This window comes from Wallemia ichthyophaga (assembly GCF_000400465.1).
Source record: "Wallemia ichthyophaga EXF-994 unplaced genomic scaffold scaffold13, whole genome shotgun sequence".
Taxonomy (NCBI): domain Eukaryota; kingdom Fungi; phylum Basidiomycota; class Wallemiomycetes; order Wallemiales; family Wallemiaceae; genus Wallemia; species Wallemia ichthyophaga.
In genome coordinates this window covers 185,800-203,963 of record NW_008806286.1, presented here as the reverse complement: position 1 = coordinate 203,963, position 18,164 = coordinate 185,800, and the positions used below count along the sequence as shown (strand labels likewise).

Here is an 18,164-nt window from a genome sequence, read left to right as displayed (position 1 = left end):
GATCCAAGTGATTTGATTAGGTGAACATGTCATCGCTGAGTATGGTGAGGATTTGCCGTACAGTAAAGAGCCACATTGTGTTTACATTGTGCAACAGCTCGAGAAAAACCAAGAAGACGCTTCAGAGGAAGTTACATGGCGTTAGTAGTGATACTTATATTCAATACACTCCACTCACAGGCAATTAGAGGACCAGTCGAGAATAAATGAATTCTCAAAGTACAACAAACGCCTCGAAGACATTGAAGAAGCGTTGACAGATAAAAAAGTATGCAGCTGCTATCACTGGTAATCACAAAGCTAACAAAGAGCGCGCACAGACTGAAAGAGAGCAGATAGATGACTTGAGTATGGAATTGGAATTGGCTGACGAAGATCAGCCCGTGTTGTGAGTAACCGAGCTGTGTACCAAATAACGTCCTTACTCTTCTTAAAGATACAAACTTGGTGACTCTTTCGTGTACATAAGTCTAGAGAAAGCTCAGTCGCAAATTGAGGCCGATTGCAACGCTCTGGACGCCATTATCGATGGACTCAAATCCCGAGCTGAGGATTGTGAGAGGAGTATGTCGGAATTGAAGGTGCATCTGAAGAGCAAGTTCAAGGTGGGCTGGGTGTGAAATATTAGATTACTGCTAACAGATATACTAGGATTCCATCAACCTTGATAGATAAGCCTTGTGGTTGAGATCGACTAGATATATGACGCTTGTATAGATGATTTTCATAAAACGCTTTACTTATATTCAACAGTTTAACTATCTTGAGTTCGACTTACGAACGACTTCCAGTGCGCGATATGCATGAATTCAAGTAGTGATGTGGTCACAGAATGGCATGCTCAATTGCGTATTTCCAATAGCACTGTAGTTAATGCAAAATTGAGTAATATTGGTATCCTCCAGTAGCGACTGATTTTGCGATAAATTATAGTTTGTCTATGATGAATGGCTTAGTTATGTGCTTTGTACTTGTCCTGATAGATGTCACATGTTTCAGGGAGTATAAAGCGGTATCTAAAATTAAAATTCCAAATAAAATACTTTCTGAGATTCCAAAGCAGCCTTAATCGCCTTCACACTCCCATTATTTGAAATGTCGAAATGCATTTGGTCGACCTAACCCCCGATTTCAGGGCTGGGTGGACCCTCCTTTCTTTGCGTAAATCGCAGTTAATACTCTTGCGATAATCCAGAACGACCTTACTTTTTCCCTGGAGCCGGCATTAAGCCCTGTGGACGCCAAGTCATAAAACGTAAATCGCGATTATCAAGCCGAATAAAAGAGAATTTTGTGTGTTGGCGGTCTCCTTCAGCTAGAGAAGTTTCACCCTATCGATAAATCGCGTGTAGTCGACCATATCTATCGTATAGCGAGCTCTAAAGCGATTTCGGACCATTGTTTCCGATCGGCGTGCTGAGTGCAATTCGGTGCACCAAAGATATAAATCTGGCTAATTGCTTTTCTTCCCAGCCACAGCTATCTATCAAGCTATTTTATTTGGAGATCATCATAACTTTTAAATCACCATCTGAGATGAACTAGGTGGTAGGGGAGAATTTCAAGTTAGTGGTTATTAAGGGGAGGCCTGATATGAGGATGAATTTGGAATGCTGAAGGCGTGTTAAAATCGATTATCTTGTTAAATTGTTCAAATTGTCATTATATGGTATCTCTGCATTCGTAATCTTTTTTTACTTGGTTATTTGCAGGGTGCCTTGACCAGATTCAATTAATTTGACGAAGCCTCATTATGAATACCTACCTGAAATATAGGTTGACCGCTCAAAACTCTCTGCCCTCTTAAAGTGGTGCTAATAGCTTGCAGCGAGCTAAAAATTTCTACGTCAAACTCAATCAATTGATGCTATGATGCGTGTATGACTGCGTGTATTGATAATTTAAAATAATACAACTGTTTGATATTAAGACTATTATAACTTATATTTCATCGCTTGTGATGTTATGGTTTTGGGGAAAAGGGGGGAAAGAGTTGAAGTGTATACTACATTATTATGTAATCCACATAAGAGGAGGCTCATCCTAGCCTACTATGTCAGATCACTTTTATTGGTATAATCCGATTCATTGTCGCCGAATTCTATCGTTTTCTCTCCTGAGCAGTGCATTTTCTGAACGAAGCTTACGTATCTCTTGAGAGTAACTCTCTAGTTTGATTTTGTAATCACCCTGAGAGCTGTTCGTTAGTATGTTAAAAATAAAATTCACGACACCCACTTCCAGTACATCCCTAGCTTTCTGAATTTCAGTGCTTAAGCTCAGAGCGTTGGCGCTTTCAATCAACTTTTTGAGCGTTTCCTCTTGTGACGGCTGAGTGGATTGTAAGGATGCCGGTTTCTCAGCGTTCCTGTCAATGGAATTGGTGCGGCTATGATTGTGGCCGTATTGACGCAACGAGCTGCTGCTTCCACTCCTTTTTAAACTGTTGTTGTGATAACTAACCGGCGCAGCTGTTTGCTTCGAAGTCTTTTCTTTCTCTCGATTCTCTCGAAGATCCTTAAACCAATCTACCTCATCGATGCGCGGTCTATTCTCAGATCTGCTGCTATGTCTGCGCCTTCTTGGTAGACTAGCATTTGGATTAAGTGAGGCATTAACTGTGGCGAGGTGACTGTCTGTGCTGTTGGCCATAGAGACTGGACGTGGTTGAGAGACGGCGTTGCCAGATGTACGCCTAGATCTTGTATGAAGTTGCTCGTCAGAGTTAACTTTATCGGTGAGATTGGCGTTAGGACGCAGTGCACCTGCGCTTGAGGGCATGTACACTGGTAGGTTTTGAGTTGAAAGTTCTTTGTTTTGTGTATCTTTTTGTGTGTCTCTTGGTGGATCTTTAGAAGGTGGTAGTGGAACTGCACTTGAAGATATGAGAGAGGATAGTGAATGGCGAGCAGGATTCATCGCTAACGCTGAGAGGTTAGAAGAAGAGTTGCTCTTTTTATCACGTGTCAAGCGATCATCCTTTGATTGATCAGTCACTAGCGGCTCAGCGAAATGTACAGCATAATCGCGCGCTTTAAGACCAACTGGCTTCCGCTTATCTTTTTGAAAGATGAGTGCATCGATGGGATGGCTAGAGCAGTTAATAGTCTGTGGAGATGAACCAGATCTTAAATTGTAAATGAAAATTCTACCATCAGCAGTACCAGCTACGAGAAGAGCGCCTTCGAAGGCTAGTGAAGTGAGATTGTGAGTGGTGTTGATGACTCTTATTACGGATTTAGTCTCGATATCGATCACAGCGATCCAGCCGTCCTTTGAGACAGTTGCTATTAAAGATTTTGAAGCGTGAGAGTAGGCGATGGAGGTGATTGGGGAGGGGTGAAGCTTGGGGAAGATCAAGTAAGGAGGGTCATTTAAGAATGACGTGTTGTGTATGAGGAGTGTTCCTGACGCAGTAGCAGTGCATAGGATGAAATTGAAGTGCGGGGAAAACGCGCAACAGGATAAGGATTCACGTGGGGAGTAATTAAGGATGTGGTACGAGTGTTGGATCAAATCGTGGAGGATTAAAGCGCCTGCTTTTGAGCAGCTAGCGAGGTGGGTTTGGTGGGTTGATAGGGATAGCTCTAGGATTATACCAGTGTGGCCTTGATAAAGGAGTTGGATACGCTTATGGAGAGTATCAGAGGCGTAAACATTATGTTCTCTAGCAAAGTAGAGGGTGTTTGAAGACGCGTCAATAGCGGTGATTGGTTCAATGTGATGTGGGGAGGAAGGGGACTTGTGGGGGGTAAGTAAGGGATGAATAACGCGTCAAATTAACTACTCAACGGTAACAGGTAAAACTAGATTTGATAAATTGGAAATTGAGGGATCAAATTGAAAAACGCCGTCATGACCAGCCAAGACGAGGTTGTTAGGGGAGTTGAAGAGTAAATTGAGATCCTTGTTCAAAGCCACGTAATCGAGCTTGTTAACGTCATTTATGAGGATTAGCTGGGATTGGGAGAGAGCGATTAGTCGCGGGGGTGGGTTGGTCATAGAGGTGGTGGAAGAGGTGGAACATCATCTGATCGAATGAAAAACAAAGAAAAAGAGAAAGAGGATATATATGTTAAGTACATTGTGCTTTACCACTCGAATTCACCAGAGCACTTTGAGAATAAGTAATCTTTGTTGTTTATCGATATAATACCATCCTTTAGTTGCATTCTCCACTTGTTTTTAACCCTTTGTACTTTATCGTATAAGCAGAGTACTATATCATCATTAGAATCCAAATCGTTATCGTCGTCGTCGTCGTCGTCGTCTAGATCTGAGTTTATAGCGTTGTCATCGTCATTATCCATCTCTTTAATCTTATCATTTGATTTAGAATCCTTATTATCGTCGAAATCATCGAGGCTTATTTTATTTGAATCTTGCTTGAAATTGGTTGAAGAAGTTGCTTGTTGTTGTAATGACTGCTGCTGATTAATCAAAGACTGTAGAATGTTATTATCATCGTTTGATGGATTGTTGTTATTGTTATCATCCAGTTTATGCTGCCATATCTAACAAATCATTAGCCCAACCTATAAATCCAATTCGTGGACCAACGCTTAGCAATTCCTGTAAAACGATATCTTCAATACCCATCTCCTCAAAATCGTATTTAACGTTCTTTGAAACGTCATTTATAACGCCGCTATAGACGTCTTCAACGATCTTATTCGACATGGCTGCTCTGGACAACAATCATGTCAATTCCAATTAATCCAATACAGCCATTAAAGCATACACCAAATTTCACTGATTCGGAATTAGGCGAGTTTAAAGAGCAAGACAGATTCCTCCCTGTAATTTACACCTATTATACCTATATCCACTCACCCACCTCAGATCGCAAACGTCGCTAGAATTATGAAAAATTCTCTACCTGATAACGTTAAAATTTCTAAAGATTCAAAGGAATCTGTTCAAGAATGCGTTTCTGAGTTCATCTCTTTCATCACCTCTGAAGCTCAAGAGAGATCTTTGTTGGAAAAGAGGAAGACGATTAACGGCGAAGACCTGATTCACTCCATGTCCGCATTGGGATTTGAGAATTACACTCAGCTTCTCAGAATTTATTTGGCTAAATTTCGTCATCATCAAGCTTCTCTTGCTAGCAAGGCCCAAGATGCTGGTGAGACTGAACAACCAGAATTCGATTGGGATGAGTAATTATCTCCAACATCTTCACAATTTGTAATTTTATGTAATAATTCAATATATCAAATCAAATACACGTTTCGAAATTTATTTGAAGATTTTCGTTATAACCACAGCAAGAAAACATTTGCAATTCTAGATCGTTAAAAATAGAGAAGTGAGTTGAAATAGAGACAAAGATAGCCAAAAGAAGAACGTTAAAGTGACATCAAGAATATAGCAAAAAAGAAGCAGCACAGCTAACTATCAGCCTGCTTCTTTATGCTGAGTTGTTGGGATGGTGGGAAGTAATCCGTGGCCTTCCTCGATCTCACTTGTTGAGGTGGTGCTCTCAGCAAGGCTAATTGCATCTCATGCTCAATCCTCTTGACATCCTTCATTGCTTCGTCGTGCGCACGCTTCCTGTCTTGCTCATTCTCTATATCCTTAACAATAGACAGCGCTTGCTCCTTCTTCTTAGCTTGTGCTTCTTCTATCTTGAGTATCTCCACTTCCATACCACCATCGAGAATACCAACTCTCATCATTGCGAGCAGGTTGTGAGCGGCATTGGAGTGATCGTATACACCACCAAAGAAGGCCGTTGTACCATCCTTACCAACTTGCTTTGACAAGAGGTGCTTTCCACCTGGGTGTTCATCCATAAATGAAGACACATCATGAATGAAACCATGAATCAAAACCAGTGGTCTCTCTTTAGCTTGCTGTTGAAATGAAGTCCATGAAATAACTGGTAACTCATTCGAGTCAATTGGCCAATTGATTTCTTCACCAACTCTTTCCAATTTTTTCAATTCCATTGTGTATTCACCCTTCTTAATCTCATTTGATGGGAACATTTTCAAATGCGTGGCTAAACCGAGTGCGTAACAAACGCTAATGAACCATTTAGTTGGGTCATATTGGTACCATCTGATAGCGTTTCTAAAGTCCATTGGGAATTGATGATGGAAGTTGTGGTAGCCTTCACCGACAGTACATAAAGCAGTGATAAAGTGATTTCTTGGTGTGTTTTTATCATCGAATGGTTGTTCACCTAACCAATGTGCTAAACTGTTTACACAGAATGTGGAGTGGTGAACGAATAACAAGCGAGCAGCACCAGCGTAAAAGTAACCACCGCGGTAATCACCCCATAATAAACCAGGTAAAACAGTTGGAATAATGAAACCCATGATGAGCAATAACTTAACGTAATGCTTTTGTTGGAATCTAATCACAGGGTTCTTGATCAAATCAGAGATATCAGCAACACCTGGCTTGATACGTGGTTTGACAAGCATCCAACCAACGTGAGAGTACCAGAAACCGCGATGAGCGTTGTAAGGGTCAAGTTCGGTATCGGTATATCTGTGATGGGCTCTGTGGCCTCTAGACCACCACTTGATGGAACCTTCACAAGCGCCCGAGCCAGCGAGACAAAGGAAATATTGAAGGGGTAAAGAAGCGTTATATGCTCTATGAGCCCATAATCTGTGGTATCCAGCAGTGATACCCAAACCAGTGAAGAAATAGTAGAGAACACTGAAAAGGGCTGTTTGCCATTTCAACTCTGTAGTTAAAGCGCCATAGATGGAAATGATGGGCACTCCAAGTAAAAGTGTAGTCGAAATGTAATTAATTTCACCCAGCAAAGTAGACCAAGTGATTGGTGGCTTAGGCTTTGCATTTGCTAGAGTTCTCTGAACGTAGTTGTCTTCGATATCAGCGTCTGCAGGGCCTACAAGGGATGTGAGAATGGTTCGTGTGGCGAAAAGAAACAACCGACGATCTGTATCCTTGTTCAAAGGAGGTGGCAGCTCGTTGTCACTGATATATGCGTCTGATTCGCCCTTCTGGTCCGTCAAAGGCGGTGACATTGGTGCGCTCATTGAGGAGACTGGGGAAGCTGGAGTAGCTGGAGTAGCTGCCGTAGCTGCTGGTGGCGGTACAACTTGCTCAAACGCCATTGCTGAGATTATCCTTTACTTGATCGCGGTTTAATCTAAAGAAGCTATCATCCCCAATGAAATATCTTAAATAGTCAAAAATTACACAAATAAATACGGCTGTACTTTGCGTGTGGATGATAACGCTGATTCCACTGCTACCGTCAATACCGCTATTGGCTCTGTTCAAACTTCAGCCCACGCAATCTTTTGTAACTGAATCATCCGGGCAGGCAGGCGTATCGGGATTGGATGTGGAGATGTATATTTATATAATGGATTTAATCGTTGCTGGTGCTGCAGCTTATCTGTATGCCAATTACACCGCCTCAAGACATGCATTCGACGGCCATTCTACGGAGATGGCTGGGATGTAATTAAATACTATCAAACATTATTAAATACAATTGAGACTGTTTTGCATATATTAATTGACATTGCCGTTGAATTTCCCATTGCCACTGACACTACAACAATCCAAAAGATACCGAATAAGCGAATATCTCATATCTCATACCTCATACCTTATATTTCATACCTCCACATATGAATCATACACCTATCTCACAGCCCCCTTCCAAATCTCGTTGGGGATTTCGGTCTCGGTCTCGGTCTCGGTTTCGGTGCCGGGTTTGGATACCGGTCTGGGTGAATGTTCCAATAAATAATCAATATACATGTACAAATTTAGCTAAATCCATAAGGTGCAGGCGGTGGTGGTGCAGGTGTGAATCCAAATGGCAGTGGTGCACCAGGTGGTTGAGCAGACATAGCACCTTGATTACCAGATAATGCACCTGCAAACATACCCTGATATTGCATGAATGGCTGACCAGGAATAGCGCCAGGCATTGGAAGTGCATTGTTGCGTTTAGCCTCACCAGCCAGCATTCTCTCTGCGTCTGTACCATGTCTCTCACCCTTTCCGTCCTTCTTGAATGCGTAATCGACAGTAAGTGGCTTGTTAACGAGATATTGACCATTCATTGCGGTTATCGCCTGATCCGAGCTGTCAAAGTCGTTGTACTGAATGAAACCGTAGCCTTTTGAGTAACCTGTGTCATCCCGCGCTATCTTTGAGGTTTCAGAGGTGAAAAAAGGCATAAAAGAAAGCAACACACCTTTGCAACATCCATCATAAGGCCAAATGTAGAGAAAGTGTCAAAGAGCAAGCGCTCATCGACTGAAGGATCAAGATTACCGATAAAGAGGTTAGCGCCGACGTCCATTTGCTTCCTATCAGTTGATGCCTGGGATTTGAGCGTACTTAGCGGGGTACAGGGGATTCCGAATAAACTACCCACCTTATTAACTCTTATTGGCTTGCCGTATAGCTTTATCTGGTTCATAATCTTACACGCATACTCAGCGTCTTCATCGTTGACAAACTCGCAGAAACCAAATCCTTGATGGGACATGGAGACACGATCTTTAGGCAGGTGGACACTAGAGACAGGACCAGCTTGTAGCATCAATTCCCATATAATAGCGTCAGATACAGCTTCTGGGATATTTCCGATGTAAATAGTAGCCTCTTGATTGCGATCGACTGAGATTCTAATAGTCGGCTTTGATTTGAGACTAGAAATAAAAAAACTCACCATCTTTGCCTGGTATATTCGACATGACTGGAATCTTGGAAGGATACAGCCATCATGTCCGCCGAGGGAGTTGATCCCATGAAAACGTTTAATTTACTTAAATATTTCCAATCAAATGATACAGACGCTATTTCTCAATTACTTCACTCTGATTCCTCTGATTCAAAGGATTCATCCAATTCCACCCAAGGAATCCTCCTCCTCGCCGTAAAAGCTGCAAATCCATCCACAATCCAACAAATTATCTCTTTTAACGGTATCGACATTAATGAGACTGATCCCGATGGCAACACTCCACTCCACATCGCTTCTTCCCTCGGTAGATCTGACGTAGTTGAATTGCTGATCAACAGCCCTTCCATCAACGACTCTATACGCAACAACCACTCTCGCTCTGCTATCCAAGTCTGTAAATCTGACGCTTGCGCTTTGATTATCCATGACTCTCAATCCAAGTTGAACGACGAATTTCGTCACCTAGTGGCCGAGTACATACGGCCGTCTTCACAGGACAAAAATACTGGCCAGGACCTCATTGACCTCCTCAAACTCCCCTGCTCTCCCATTATCGATCTCAGTTACATTGACAGCCACTCCGGTTCTACCCTCTTACATTCCGCAGTTACAAACAAAGACTTTCCTCTCTTAAAAGCTGCCTTCGAAAACGCTAATGCATCTTCGTCAATCGTTGACAGTCGTAACCTGTCCCTCTTGAGTTCTTGCAAAGACGATCAGATTAAATCCTTCGTTAAACTCCAGGAGAGGCAAAAACCTAACGCTCACAACTTCCAAAGTAGAAATAAGAAAGGTACCCTTAAGAAGTACGTTAATCTCGCCACTGGTTGGCATAACCGACACTTTGTCCTCCAAGATGGCATCCTCAACTACTACCTCTCAGCTGAAGATGAAGCCAAGCAGCTGTCTAGAGGTGCCATTAACTTGGAGTATGGTAAATTGAAGGAAGACAAAGGCGGTGATAGCAGAAAATTCGAAATTCACTCCCACAACAACAAATTCTTAGTCAGAGCTGACCATCCAACCGATGCCGCATCATGGAAGCAGGCAATCAGTCTCACTGTGCAAGATATCAACAATGGTGATAAAAATCCTTCTATGGATGCACCAAGATCCCCCTTCCTTTATGACTCGTCTTCCAGCATTCATGGCCGCCACGATTCAAGAACTTCGCTTGCTGATTTCCAGAGTCAGAAGGGTGGTTCTGACTCAAACTCTATTGCCGAGACTGTTGAGAGCTACAATGTAAATGCTGTTCCACATAACGGTACATTTGAACATGAGGGTCAAAAGCTCTCTGCGCACATTGAAGCCACTGAAAGTGTCAGTCATTGCAATCCAATTTCTATAAAAAAAACTAACACCATAAAAGCTTATCAACACCTTCCTCAAGGATGACTTTGAGGGTGATAACGACACGCACAATGAACGGAAAGAAGCGTTGAAGGGATCAATACAAACGCTAAGCTCACTCATCGCTGGATGGCAATCAATGGTTAATGAAAGAGAAATTTACTACAGAAAGTCACTTCAACACGAACGTGAGACTGCTAAACTGTGGGAGGAGAATATTGCAACTATCGCCGTAGAAACTGCCAAAGTTGAAGGCGAATTGGAAAACGTTCACAAAGCTCAAGAGGATCGTCGCAAGGCTCTCAAGCACACTAAGCATCATTTACATGGTGCTGCTGCAGGCACTTCGACTCTCTCTCCACCGATGAAAGCAGCTGTTATTGATTCAAAGGAATCAGCACCTGCTAGAGCAGAAGGTAACATTTACGCCGCACACAAACAAGATGAAAGTGGTGTTAGTGCACCTCCACAAGCTGCTCATCACGCTCCTATCAACGATGATCAACGTCCATCTCCCATGGCCAGAGTTACGTCATCTTCAGAAGATGATGATGATGATGATGATGACTTTTTCGATGCCGTAGAAGAAGGTAATTTGCCCATGACACAGGAGGTCAGCGAGACAGAAAAGAAGCATGATCCACCTGTTGAAGATCTCACTCCATACGTACCATACGAAAAGCTTAGAGATGGTATGCCGATATCAGATGACAAACGTCCGCCAATGAGTTTGTGGAGTGTATTAAAAAGCTCAATTGGCAAAGATCTTACAAAGATATCATTCCCCGTGACATTCAATGAGCCTACATCGATGCTTCAAAGAATGGCTGAGGATATGGAGTTCACTGAGTGTTTAGATGCTGCAGTAAATAGTCAAGATCCACTCAAAAGAGTTGCATACGTTGCAGCGTTCGCAGCATCCAATTACAGTTCGACAATGAACAGAATAGCTAAACCTTTCAATCCAATGCTCGGTGAAACGTTTGAGTACTGCAGATTTGACAAGCAGTATCGTTACTTTAGCGAGCAGGTCAGCCATCATCCTCCCATGTCAGCTTGTTGGGGTGAGAATCCAAGATGGATTTACAAGGGAGAAGTTGATGCAAAAAATAAATTTATGGGTACCTCATTTGAGATTCGTCCAACTGGTATTGCACATGCTGAGTTGAAGATTCCTGCAGCTTGGGCCAAGGAAGGTGTAACATACCCAAGAGAGAAATGCAAAGTTACTGGAGAAGAGTTGATAATTGAGCATTACAGTTGGAAAAAGGTTACAACGGCAGTTACTGGGTTTGTAACAGCATCTCCAGTTATTGATCACTTTGGCGATATGGTTGTCCTTAATCACCGCACTGGCGAGTCATGCACTTTGACATTCAAGGCTCGTCCATGGAGGGGCAAGGGGCAGGAAATAAAAGGATTTGTAACTAACAGCCAGAAGAAACGCGAGTGGGTGATTGCGGGTAGATGGGTGACTCAGCTTGTTGCGAAGAAGGTTGACAACGAGACTGATGAAATCAATGCCGATCAGCAAGTAGAAAATTCTTCAGAGTACTTGCTGCTTTGGAAGAATTCAGCAAAACCAAAGACACCATTCAATTTACCGCAATTCGCAATAACGTTGAACGATTTACCCGGCGATAGATTATCGACAATGAAACCAATTGATCGACCTGACCTGAGACCTTGGTTGCCATCTACGGATTGTAGACTTCGACCAGATCAGCGTGCATTTGAAATTGGACTGTATGATCTCGCCAATGATCTCAAGATTCGCAACGAAGAGAAACAACGTGGGACGCGTAAAGAGAGAGAAATGGGTAAATTACCTCCACACAAGCCTAGATGGTTCAACGCAGTTCAAGATCCTGACACTGGCGAGAGAGTGTGGATGCCAACAACTACCAAGACGGACAATGGCCACAATCAGATTGAGTACTGGAGTGAAAGAGAGTCGGTTGGTAGATCGCGCAGAGAGGGTGATAGCGAGCGACAATTTAAAGATGTTGATGATGTAAGTGGTGTTTATGCGGTGAGGCATACTAACGCGCCTGTTCAGATATTCGTCACTTGCAAGATCGAGGATCCTCGCTAATCCAGCTAAAACACTACGAAACTGGAGTAAAGTAATACCAAAGTATAGAACGATGTGTATAAAAAACGCCAAATGCGTATAAATATATTCTTTTGTTTGAAATTACTGCGCTTAGTACGTAAATGAGTTGTTCCACGACTTCGAAGAGCTCAGCGACTGGAGGAATAGATATGAGTGTACTATGGCAGGTCAGTGCAATTTTACTCACAATTCATCCCAATAACAATCAATCCAAGTCTATTGCTATGATAGTCGTTTCTGAAGTCGGTGATAAGACATTTCTGATCGGTGGGCTTGTTCACTGCTCAGGCACTCCAGCCTAATTACGCGTCCAGCTGCAATTCTCGCTATGAGAAGCCCGCAACTAATCGTATTTAGTGGTTCATTTGGTGCACTTGCCGCCATGTCTGTACTCTCAGCGCTGCTGGGACAAATACTACCCGCAATCCTCCCCAAGACTTATACACAAGTAATGGCAGCTGTCCTATTCCTCGTATTTGGAATAAAGATGTACTTGGATGCCAAAGCGATGCAGGGTGGCAGTAAGGAAGTTGAGGAGGATATGCAAGAAGCGATACAAGAAATAGAACACAAAGACGACGAACTCCCCAAACCCACTGCTCAATCACGCAAAAAGACAACTTTTGACACTTTTAGGGAGTTATTAATCACCGTATTCAGCCCCGCTTTCGTACAGGCTTTTGCTCTCACTTTCCTAGGCGAGTGGGGTGATCGTAGCCAAATATCTACCATCGCTTTGGCTGCCGCTCATGGATGGAAAACTGTTGCATTTGGTACTAGTTTGGGTCACGCTATGTGCACTGCTGTCGCAGTGCTTGGCGGACGCATTGTCGCATCGAGAATATCTATAAAATCAGGTCGGTGACACATTCATTCGCAAGTCTTATTCTCATCTTCCCTCCAGTCACATATGGTGGCTCTGCCCTATTTATTCTTTTCGGTGAGGATTTTCACCTGTCTCCTCACCCCCTCTCACTCTCACAGGATTCGTATATGTCTGGGACATACTGGTAACCATGACTTCCCCTGCTATCCAAGTTTAAGAATACCCACCAAAAGCACAGATTGATAGAACTCTAATAATGTATTTTATACAACATATAAATTTCGATACTAAGGTCGTTGACAATCTAGTAAGCAGCTGCAATGCCATTTTTACGTGAATCAGAAGCCGCGAACAAGGTGCCATCTTCTGCCGTTATGGCTTGGACATTCGCCGCGCCGAGGTTGAAATCAAACACTGTAGTGTTGTGCCCTCTCTCTTTCATTTCATTGATTAGCCTGGGACTGAATCCGCTTTCAAATGTTGCAATTGGTGGGAAAAGCTGATCGTGGACTCGCGGTGCTTCAATTGCCGATGATGGATCGGAGCCACCGAGAATGTGCAGGAGGGTTTGGAATACGCTGGTGAATATACGACTACCTCCACTGCCACCCATCGCAGTTAGCATTTTTCCATCCCGCTGAACAATCGTCGGCGCCGTCGATGATAACGGTCTCTTGAATGGCTCTGGGTGGTTGTAAGGCGATGGCCACAAACCAAACATGTTAGGATGACCAGGTATACTAAAGTCGTCCATTTCGTTGTTCAGTATTATACCTGTTTCTGTGTCCAGCACATGGGATCCGAACCAGCCGTTAATCGTTGATGTGAGTGTAACTACTCCCCCTTGTTCATCTACAATTGTTAGGTGGGTAGTACCGTGTGTATCCTGTACTTCGAAGTCTGGCTCATAATACTCCCATGTGTGCGTTTTGTCCGTGATGAGGTCAGCAGTTTCCTGAGCGTATGTCTTGTTGAGCATGTTCATCATTGGGGCAGTGTCATTCATAAACGGTTCATCGCCGATACGGGTGCGTTCTGCAAATCCAACTTTAGGATGCTGCATTAACAAGAGGAATGAGCGTAACATGACACATACATTTCATCACTTCAATGAATTTGTGCAGATCATCGGGGCTGTTGGAACGCGACGGATACATATCCAGCTCGTCCAGTGCGTTCAGCATGAATAACATCACCGGCCCAGATGTCGGAAACCCGCAAGTGTGAATATCCAATCCGCGCAGATTCATACTGTGACCTTGATCCTTGACAACGCTGTAGCTTTCGAGGTCTGATTTGGAGAGAATACCGCCAGATTTGGCTGTAGTTTCAACAAATGAGTCACCAATGTGGCCCTGTGATGTGTTAGATAGCAAATGAAATCAAGATCCAAACATACCTTGTAAAAGGCATCAACGCCATACTCTGCGATCGTCTCCAATGTCTTGGCGTAAGCTGGTCTCTCTATCCAGTCGCCCTCGGCCAATGTTGTGCCATTTGGTGCTAACCATTCTCTCCATACGGGGTCTGTGAGAATCCAATTACTACTCAACTTTTTCTACTTGTCAGCAATAAAATATCAGACAAAGGCAACGCACGTCCAGCCTCCTAGCGAGCTCCTTCGGCACAGCCCATCCCTTTGCCAATTGGGCGGCAGGCATAACCAAATCGTACCAATCCATAGATCCGTGCTCCTGATGCAGGTCCTGCAATCCAGCCAATTCTCCAGGTGTAGCTGTAGCCAAACCGCCTATTTGAGCATGCAACGGAGAATCGAAGAACATGTATGGGTAAGCCGCAGCGGGAGCAGTCTCTCTGAAGTCAAGAGATGATATATTTCCGGATGGTGTTCTATGCAGCGCGAAACCGCCGCCTCCGATACCGGATGAGAACATGTTCATAACGCCGATACAGAGAGTAGACGTTACAGCGGAATCGACTGCGTTTCCACCTCTTTTGAGGATATCAACGCCCATATCGGAGCACTCCTTGGATTCCGTTGCTACAGCGCCATTCTTGCCGTAGGCCAAGTGAGGTTTGTAGTGATGAGGTGGCCAACTGTGGAGGTTGACGACCATTTTTGTGTAAGTACAGCCAGCCAAAGCCAGCGAGAGCAAGACCAGTGCGTATATTTTAATATAATTTCCATTCTCACGCCTGCCGCCTGGCTTCTCGTCATCTCTATCTAAACCTCTCATGGGAGATGACCAACAAGAAGAAACTAATCACGATAATTGGATCCACAGCGACGGGAAAATCAGACTTAGCTGTGCAGCTTGCAAAGTACAGAGATGGACACGTCTTGAACGCAGATTCTATTCAAGTGTATAAGGGATTGGATGTTATCTCAAATAAGATTTCAGAGAGTGAGCAGGACTCAGTTAAGCATCATATGATGTCATTTCTAGATAAGGATAAGGAATACTCAATTCCTCAATTCATCGCTGACTCTGGTTATCTCGTTGATAAGCTGTCGGCGCAGAAAACACTTCCGGTCGTGGCGGGGGGAACTCATTATTATATTCACCACCTTATATTCCAGAATAATCTTATTAAGACGGACGACATCTCCGATAAGCCTCACTCGCTCACCACAAATCCACATGCCGATTTCTACAGCATGATCAGTCCGCTTAGCAGCAGCGATAAGGATCTTATCATGGCCCTGCCATCAATAAAAGAGTCCCAGTACACCAACGTTGACAGCAGCAACACCCCGCTCTATTCCCACTTACACCGCATTCTCTCACTCATTGACCCTGTAACAGCCAGCAGATGGCACTTGAGGGACTTCAGAAAAGTCAAACGCAGCTTAGACATTATCTGGGAGAACGGCAGAAAGCGCTCGGACATTGAACAAGAACAGAAAGCATCCAAGTCAATCGACGCACTTTCACAAACCAAGTACAAAAACTTGGTTTTCTGGGTGTACACTGATCCTGATACGCTGTCTAAGCGTCTCGAAAGGCGGGTTGAGAAGATGACTGAGGTGTGTGTGTTGCTCGTTGGATCCACCTGTCTAACCAGAGCACCCAAGCAAGGTCTGTTGAATGAAATTGAAGAGCTGCGTGCGCTTGAGAATGCTTTCATTTCAAATGGTCAACAGGACTATACCCGCGGTCTATTCCAAGCCATCGGTAGGTACTTTGCTCTATGCTTCAACCACTATAACATAGATGCATACAGGATACAAGGAATTTGACGCTTACTTTAAAGCTACCACGGAGAAGGAGCGGGATGAGGCTTTCAAACAAGGTCTTGAGCTGATGAAAATAGGCACTCGACGATATGCAATGAAGCAATTGAAATGGATACAGAATAAACTTTTACCTGAGATAGTGGCACACCAGAAGAGTGCCAGCAGTGACGGAGTACCATCATCAATAGACATATACATGGTTGACTCGTCTGACATTAGTAGATGGGATGAGATGGTGGTACACCCTGCTAAAGACATTCTCGATAGTGAGCTTGAGTGCGGTAACAAGTTTGAGCTAACAAAATCTACAGAGTTTCTCAACGATGAACCATTGCCCGACCCTAAAAGCTACTCGGAAGTGGCGGAGAGGCTGTTCAGCAAAGAGTCGAAACTAGCTGCATCTAATGCAGAGACTGGTTACCGAAAGATTACCTGTGGTGTATGCACGAATGACCCTCACAACCCTATCGTCTTAAATGAGGGAATGGAGTACGAGAATCACCTGTCATCAAAAGCACACAAAGCTAAAACACGCAAGCCGACTACAAAACCAACCCAGGAAGAGATAGAGCGCCTGCGGAAATTGAAAAACAGAGTATGATTTGTGAATTTGCTTATTTACGTTGGTTTAGTGAATCTATCTGCTTAACTCCATGAATGCTCTTAATTGACATCCTGAGCAAAAAATTGAGGCAATATTTGTGTACACTTCCAATTCCAACACAAATTTTTCAACAGTTTACTCACCTGCTTATCTTTGCCTTCCTCCCTGCCCCACTCCGGATGACAGGACACTTTGAATAGGTCTTTTAGTAACATCGGACGCTAGTATTCTGAATTATTTCCACAAATTGATTTTTTTTCAAGGAACCCTACAAATGACCAAGTAAGAAGACGAATGCAGAGATACCATATATTGTCTATTTGAACAATTTAGTAAGACCATCGATTTTATCATGCCTTCAGAATTCAAAATTCACCCTCATCTCAAGCCTCCGCTCAATATCCAACAATCTGAAATTCTCCTCTACCACCTATTTCATCTGATGGTGACTTGCGAGTTTTAATGATATCCAAAGAAACTGGCTCGATAGGTAGCTCTGGATAGGAGAAATATGATTTTGCCAGAATCAGATCTTTCGTGCTCCAAATTGCGCCCTGCACGCCGATCAGAAGCAATAGTCCGAAATCGCTCTAGAGCATGCAATAGGATAGATATGGAGGATCTGGCGCGCTTTATCGATGAAGACAAAATCTCAAATTTTAGAAATGGCAAGTGCTCAAATGTCTTAATTTCACGGCCCTATAAGCGCGAAAAACGATTTACAAAATATGTCGTCTACAGCTATAAAACCTGGCTACAGGAAATGAAAAATTGCTATTCTACCTCACTTCACGATTAGAAGGAGACATTAAGGTGTAGAAAAGTGGAGGTCAACCGAAATCTGAAATTAGGGGTTAAGGTCGACTAAGTGAATTTTGAAATTTCAAAACAAAGGAGGAAGGTCTGTGAAAGAGGTTTTATTGGAAAGCTTCTATTTTAAATAGGAAGCTGATGTTTTTAAAAGCGGAAAAGATACCAGCGACTGCCTCATCGGCTAGTTGAAAGTCGGAACTAGCTAATCGATATGGGCCACTGAAGAGCAAACAAGTTTGAACAAGTCATTTTAACCCGTCTAATCTGTAAGAGCTTATAATTTTTTGATTTACACGTCCTGGCTCTCTTTGAGACCACAGGACATGGGAAATGCTGAATTACATCGTATAAGGCCTATAATAGCGAGAATTGAGTATAATTGGCATACATAAGGGATTGAATTAGAAACTGTTGTGAAAATGTTGGCAATGGAGTCGCAAGTTGTCTTATCTTTGACGCTAGAAATACAGCGGAGAAAGAGACTGTTCCAGATGAAACATTGGTTTGTTTATAACTTCTATAGCATTGCGTGCAAACGCCACCAGCATTTGAAGC

The 18,164-nt window shown here is 43.2% G+C and overlaps 10 protein-coding genes across 10 annotated transcripts; 5 read left to right on the top strand and 5 right to left on the bottom strand.

Annotated features, from left to right (window-relative positions):
- Positions 1-26: 26 nt before the first annotated feature.
- J056_001097 (Prefoldin subunit 4) lies at positions 27-675 on the top strand (the record flags this gene model as incomplete). Its single annotated transcript, XM_009270725.1, has 6 exons — positions 27-44; positions 98-140; positions 189-268; positions 321-388; positions 437-605; positions 652-675. The coding sequence occupies 6 exons, from the start codon at positions 27-29 to the stop codon at positions 673-675; spliced, it is 402 nt and encodes a 133-aa protein (XP_009269000.1).
- Positions 676-2,085: 1,410 nt separating this feature from the next.
- Positions 2,086-4,002, bottom strand: J056_001096 (Protein NEDD1; the record flags this gene model as incomplete). Its single annotated transcript, XM_009270724.1, has 3 exons — positions 2,086-2,190; positions 2,239-3,741; positions 3,793-4,002. The coding sequence occupies 3 exons, from the start codon at positions 4,000-4,002 to the stop codon at positions 2,086-2,088; spliced, it is 1,818 nt and encodes a 605-aa protein (XP_009268999.1).
- An 89-nt stretch (positions 4,003-4,091) lies between these two features.
- J056_001095 (Transcription initiation factor IIA large subunit) lies at positions 4,092-4,599 on the bottom strand (the record flags this gene model as incomplete). The annotated part of the gene is made up of 2 exons (XM_009270723.1): positions 4,092-4,514; positions 4,561-4,599. 2 exons carry the CDS (start codon positions 4,597-4,599, stop codon positions 4,092-4,094), a joined length of 462 nt encoding a protein of 153 aa, XP_009268998.1.
- Positions 4,600-4,700: 101 nt separating this feature from the next.
- Positions 4,701-5,166, top strand: J056_001094 (Transcriptional activator HAP3; the record flags this gene model as incomplete). Its single annotated transcript, XM_009270722.1, has 2 exons — positions 4,701-4,799; positions 4,843-5,166. 2 exons carry the CDS (start codon positions 4,701-4,703, stop codon positions 5,164-5,166), a joined length of 423 nt encoding a protein of 140 aa, XP_009268997.1.
- A 227-nt stretch (positions 5,167-5,393) lies between these two features.
- On the bottom strand, positions 5,394-7,103 carry J056_001093 (putative acyl-CoA desaturase; the record flags this gene model as incomplete). The annotated part of the gene is made up of 2 exons (XM_009270721.1): positions 5,394-6,874; positions 6,923-7,103. 2 exons carry the CDS (start codon positions 7,101-7,103, stop codon positions 5,394-5,396), a joined length of 1,662 nt encoding a protein of 553 aa, XP_009268996.1.
- A 666-nt stretch (positions 7,104-7,769) lies between these two features.
- Positions 7,770-8,708, bottom strand: J056_001092 (Splicing factor 3B subunit 4; the record flags this gene model as incomplete). Its single annotated transcript, XM_009270720.1, has 4 exons — positions 7,770-8,156; positions 8,204-8,332; positions 8,387-8,631; positions 8,684-8,708. 4 exons carry the CDS (start codon positions 8,706-8,708, stop codon positions 7,770-7,772), a joined length of 786 nt encoding a protein of 261 aa, XP_009268995.1.
- Positions 8,709-8,737: 29 nt separating this feature from the next.
- On the top strand, positions 8,738-12,146 carry J056_001091 (Oxysterol-binding protein-like protein C2F12.05c; the record flags this gene model as incomplete). The annotated part of the gene is made up of 3 exons (XM_009270719.1): positions 8,738-10,021; positions 10,071-12,065; positions 12,111-12,146. 3 exons carry the CDS (start codon positions 8,738-8,740, stop codon positions 12,144-12,146), a joined length of 3,315 nt encoding a protein of 1,104 aa, XP_009268994.1.
- A 170-nt stretch (positions 12,147-12,316) lies between these two features.
- Positions 12,317-13,210, top strand: J056_001090 (GDT1-like protein C17G8.08c; the record flags this gene model as incomplete). The annotated part of the gene is made up of 4 exons (XM_009270718.1): positions 12,317-12,434; positions 12,482-13,024; positions 13,072-13,107; positions 13,152-13,210. 4 exons carry the CDS (start codon positions 12,317-12,319, stop codon positions 13,208-13,210), a joined length of 756 nt encoding a protein of 251 aa, XP_009268993.1.
- An 87-nt stretch (positions 13,211-13,297) lies between these two features.
- On the bottom strand, positions 13,298-15,071 carry J056_001089 (Gamma-glutamyltranspeptidase 2; the record flags this gene model as incomplete). The annotated part of the gene is made up of 4 exons (XM_009270717.1): positions 13,298-14,050; positions 14,100-14,348; positions 14,393-14,545; positions 14,592-15,071. 4 exons carry the CDS (start codon positions 15,069-15,071, stop codon positions 13,298-13,300), a joined length of 1,635 nt encoding a protein of 544 aa, XP_009268992.1.
- A 125-nt stretch (positions 15,072-15,196) lies between these two features.
- J056_001088 (uncharacterized protein) lies at positions 15,197-16,793 on the top strand (the record flags this gene model as incomplete). Its single annotated transcript, XM_009270716.1, has 4 exons — positions 15,197-15,982; positions 16,031-16,130; positions 16,180-16,458; positions 16,504-16,793. 4 exons carry the CDS (start codon positions 15,197-15,199, stop codon positions 16,791-16,793), a joined length of 1,455 nt encoding a protein of 484 aa, XP_009268991.1.
- Between the last annotated feature and the right edge of the window lie 1,371 nt (positions 16,794-18,164).